Genomic DNA, 4,945 nt, shown 5'->3' with positions numbered 1-4,945 from the left:
AGTAACTTATTTAGCTTTAAGTAAGCGTCTTTTACCTCCTTAAGGTTAGGCTTAAAGTCTCTCAATAGGTTAGGAATCTGCATATAAACCTGCTCTTGTAACGGCGGGTTTAAGAACGCTGTTTTAATATTAACGTGGTTAAGTTTAAGGTCTTCAGCTACTATCTTTACCATTAAGAACCTAAAGGTGTCGTATTATACAACAGACGCAAACATCTCAAAATAATCGATATCGGGGGTCTGCTTATCTCCCCAAATATATAGTCTTACCTTCTTACGAATTACTTCTCCCTTAGCATTATACTTATGCTTTAGTACTAGCTTACTTAGAAGTAACGACCTTCCTTCTAGTACTCTCCCCCTTATAATAGTATAGGTATACATTCTCTTCAGGGAGAGAAATTTTTTAAAGATAGCTTTCATCCAGCCAGGAGCGTCCTCCCTTAAGGCCTAATCTAACTCAATAGCGTCAAAAGGTGCTGTAGGTGCTCCTATAGAGGTAGTGTTCTCAGCTTCTAGGTAGACAGCTTTTATAGCTATTACTAACTAAACCACTATATCGTTAAAAACCCTTATATTTAGTAACCTTCTAGACCTTATTTTCTGCGTATAAGGAATGCGTATTAATATGCTTTGTACAGGCGTCCTACCCTTTATATTACCTTAATTCAAACATCCCGCTTAATCTTAACCTAGGCTTCCCACTTAATTTAAGCGGCCTACTTAGTCTTAACCTAGGCTTCCTACTTAGCTTAAGCGGCCCACTTAGTTACCATCTGGCCTACTTTTAGTTCTCGCAACTAGAGTCTCTATTAGCGCGTTTAAGGTAGTAGGGGGAGGTCTAGGTCAGTTTAAAGCTTAGCTTATAGCTTATACCTAAGGTGCTCTATAAGGGAACCTATACTTATTTACTTTAGCATCTCTAAAGAGCTTAATTGCTTATATATATAGGTTTATCATTTTAAATTAACTACTGCCTTTTAACCCCATAAAAACGTAGTTAGGTCTTATTCTTAAATTATACTTTCTAGGGTGTTTCTTAAGCGTATTAATCAGGTTAGCATAGCACCTAAAAACAACTAGATTCTTAAAGTTAGGGACTTGACGGGTATATACCTCATAGGGTGTAATAGCACCACTATACTCGTCGTTAAATAGGAGAGCTAAGGTTAGTACTCAATTCTTAATCCAAATAGCATATTTAACTACGTAGCACCAAAGTTTAACTAGTATATTTCCTTAAAATAGAAGTAACCTTATCTTATAGTTAACTATATAGATTACACACTTAATTACACTATTATATAAGTACTTATATAGCGGACAAGGCTTAAAATTAATACCTTAGGGTATTAATTCGTCTTAAAATCTACGGCCGAATTCCCCCTTTTTATTATCTGCTTAAATCCAGACAGCTCTATTACTAGTAAATCTCTCTACTCTTACGATAATCTCTTTAATATATAGCAGTACTTCTTTAGTTTAGAGGGTTTTAAGAGGAATAACCTAGGTATAGCGTGTGGCGTTATTTAGGGCTAGGAGGTAGTAGTTATAACCTCTAATTAATATACTAATTCATCCCGTAGTATTAAGGTGTAGCCCTTAATTAGGTACCTTCTCACGCCTAGTCATCTTCTTACTTAGTATTTCTCGCATCTTCCCTACTAGGCAAGCTTCGCATATACTCTTACTAATTAGTACTACTCTCTTCTTAAGCCTTATACCTAGTAAGGAATGCTATAGCTTAAACAGGTCGCTATAATTTATATATCCAGTTCGGCGGTGCTATAGCTTAGCATCTGTTTTACTAACGTTTAGTTATAAATTATATACTTTTACTATTGTATTAAATGCTTCCTAATACTCTTATAGTACATAGAGGTTATTTCTTATAATAGCCTTAAATATTACACCTAATCTATACTTGCTAGTAGCTTAATCGTCCATATTAAAAGTAATTAAGTAGCCTTCCTAAGTAAGAGTCCTTACTAAGATCAGCTTAATTGTCTTAAACGAAGGTATAAGCCAGACGTCTTTTAGCTTTAGGGTACCGATTTAAACTTAACCATAGCCTATAGTAGGTACAATAGTCCCATTCGCAGTACGGACCTATTATGGCATATTCCATCTCTTTAAGTATATTAGGTCTAATTGGTTACTAGTAAAATACTTAGTTGCTCCTAAGTCAAGAGCCTAAGCTAAAGACATCGTTATAAGTATAGCACGTTTAGGGTCAGGGTTAAGGTAGATCAAATCGCTATTAAATTCTTCCTCAGCTATTGCTATATTCCCTACTTCCTCTACCTTAGAAGTACCTTAATCTATCTTCTTAGCATTATTAAGTTGGAATTATCTAAGCAGGGGATAGTCCTTTTAGTAGTGACCTTTCTAATAACATATTCTATACTCGTCTCTTTCTAGTTGTCTTAGCTCTTTACTTACTTAAGATAACAAGCTATGGCGATTACGTAAGGAATGGTTAAATCTACCAGTACGACCTCTGCCCCTTATTCGACCTTAACCTTAGTTTCCCCTTCTCCCCCTAGGTTCGTCTTTCCTCTTATATACGAGTGCAGCAGTCTATATAGGGAAAGCAGTCTCTTGCTCCTAAAGAAGGGTAATACAGCTCTTAAGGTCTTGTTTGTCTTGTAGGCACTAGGTCTTCGTATTCTACCACGTAACATCGCTTAGTAGGGCTAGAAGGAGTTGTTCTTTAATATCGTTGTTAGTTAGTGCTTAAGATGTTAAGGCTAGATTAATCTTAAATCGATTCAGTATAGTCAGGAACTTAATAATTCGCATCTTTATAGGGTTGAATATAGTGCTATAGAACTCTCTGCGAAGTCTAGAGATATAGACCTTGTCATTAGCCTTATTAAACTTCTTTATTCCTTCCCACATTTCTTAAATATTATACGCCTTTATTATTATACGCATCTCTTCCTAACGGTCGTCTCCTATTAAATTATAAATGATCTTATTTGCTTCCCCTCGTCTTCTTCTCCTATTAGCTGAATTAACTCAAGCTGGGTCTTCTATACCGGTGACGAAATCCCATCCTTCTGCCATAATTAGGGCTGCCTCGCAGGTGCGCTCCCAGTCTGCAAAGTTATCTCCATTAAAAATGACAATTTTGCCTACCTTGTGATCGTACGTAGGTGTTGTTGAGGTTGAGGTAGAGGAGGTCATTTTTAGGGGTCGATTTTTGAGTTAGGAGGTATTGCTACCCAGGAGAGATTTGCTACCCGGGCTCATAACCTGTTAGAATTACAAGGTTATAGGGTCACAGCGGAGCTTTCTTGAGGGTCTACTTGATGATAGAGATGACGCAGACGATGAATATTGATTGATTCGTGATGCAGTAGATGCGGTTGATGTCTATCTAGATTGCATGCAGAGCTTGACCTCGCAAGGTGTCCAGAGCTTAGTCAGCACCTCATCGCTAATTTCTGACAAGCTAAGCTAACATCTTATAGCAGGTCGTCGCAACTAACGCGTCTTAACGCATTACGATTAAGAAAGTAAATAAGAAAAGGAGCTTTAGGAAATACTATAACTAAGCAGACAAATAGAAATCTTCTATACGGCCATTACCTACATTCCCTCCCCCACCTTAGAACTTAACTATCCCCTAGTTAAACATCCTACACCTACGGCGAAGCCTACTACGGAGCCTACTACAGAGCCTATTACTTAAGCGTCCGTCTCCAAAACCATCTCTAAGGATTAGACGATTCATTCTTTTTCCTAGCTTTAGCTGTCTTATCTATAGGCTATAACCTAATCTAGATGTAATCTCCTAGTTATACATTCCTCTCCTATAGCTGTGCCTGCTGCTGCTTAACGGTTGTCCTAGTTATACGGCTGTCTCTAAGGGTTAAGCAAGTCTGCGGATATTGCTAGCTAGGCGTTACTAAGTCCATAGGCCGTACTTAATAGCAGTCCTCCTAGTTCGTCTATATTTCGTTATTATTCTATAGTACTACTCTATTATAGAAAGCTGGTTGCTACATCTGTTCTTTCCTTAGTTTATCTAGGTTAATTCCTTAGTATATACAAAGCTATTCCTTAATACCCTCTAGCCGTGCTTTATTACCGAGCCACGGAAGTACTAGTCTAGGTCAATCGCGCGTCCCTACTACTAGCCTTTCTTAATTAAACAGATATACAAGTCCTTGCTAGATAAGATCCTTAAGCCCTTAGCATTTATACTTAGTGAAATAGTGTTTGCCTCCGCATCCAAAACAGGTCTACGGGCCTTGTCCTTACGGGCCTTGCTAACCCTATATATCCTACTATAGCCGTCTAAAGGTAGTAGAATCTTATAGATATTAAGAGCTTTACGGATATTAAGAACCTTATAGAGGTTAAGAGTCTTACAAATATTAGGTGCTATTCCGCTAGTCTTTATATCCTAGTGCTGGGCTATATCCTTATACTAGGCCTTAAGCTAGGCCTTAAGCTAGGCCTTAAGCTAGGCCTTAAGCTGCAGCCTAATTTAATAGCGTTGTAAGCTCCTTTAGGTCTATCTATATTTAATTAAAAAACGGTATCAATTGTGCAGCTACCGCAAGCTCCGTCTTAGTCGGTTTTAGACCCCTTAGCTAGCTTACCATTTCGTCCATTTTCTGGTCTACGGTAGGGGGTAACTACTACTATATTAGGGCTCCTCCGTATATACCTAGTCTTTGCCGCCGTAGCTCTTATATAAGCTAGATATTTAGGACATCTTCTTCCAGAAGGACATCCATTCGCTTAGCGCCCTCTATAGCCACTATTCTTAACTCTACGGCCTCCTTTAGTCTTTCAAATATAAGGGTTCTAGGCTCGTCTGCTACGGCCCCTGTCTTTTCTATTACGTGCCTATAGAATTTAATAGGGAGACCTTACATAAACCACCGCCCCTTCTCTTGCTTAGTAAGGTTTCCTACGGCTACCGCTTTAGC

The 4,945-nt window shown here is 38.2% G+C and overlaps 1 protein-coding gene across 1 annotated transcript; it reads right to left on the bottom strand.

Moving 5' to 3' along the window:
- Nucleotides 1-2,986: 2,986 nt before the first annotated feature.
- On the bottom strand, nt 2,987-3,355 carry K441DRAFT_666481 (uncharacterized protein). Its single transcript, XM_067649668.1, has one exon. It carries the CDS (start codon nt 3,186-3,188, stop codon nt 3,021-3,023), a length of 168 nt encoding a protein of 55 aa, XP_067499874.1. The 5' UTR covers nt 3,189-3,355; the 3' UTR covers nt 2,987-3,020.
- Nucleotides 3,356-4,945: the final 1,590 nt, after the last annotated feature.

The sequence above is a fragment of the Cenococcum geophilum genome, assembly GCF_001692895.1.
Source record: "Cenococcum geophilum 1.58 unplaced genomic scaffold K441scaffold_48, whole genome shotgun sequence".
In the NCBI taxonomy this organism is placed as follows: domain Eukaryota; kingdom Fungi; phylum Ascomycota; class Dothideomycetes; order Gloniales; family Gloniaceae; genus Cenococcum; species Cenococcum geophilum.
The sequence above is the reverse complement of the archived record's forward strand: the minus strand, read 5'-3'. Positions and strand labels throughout refer to the sequence as shown.

Coding starts and splice junctions, on each gene's coding strand:
- K441DRAFT_666481 (XM_067649668.1), bottom strand. CDS start 3,188: ATGACCTCCTCTACCTCAACCTCAACAACACCTACGTACGATCACAAG.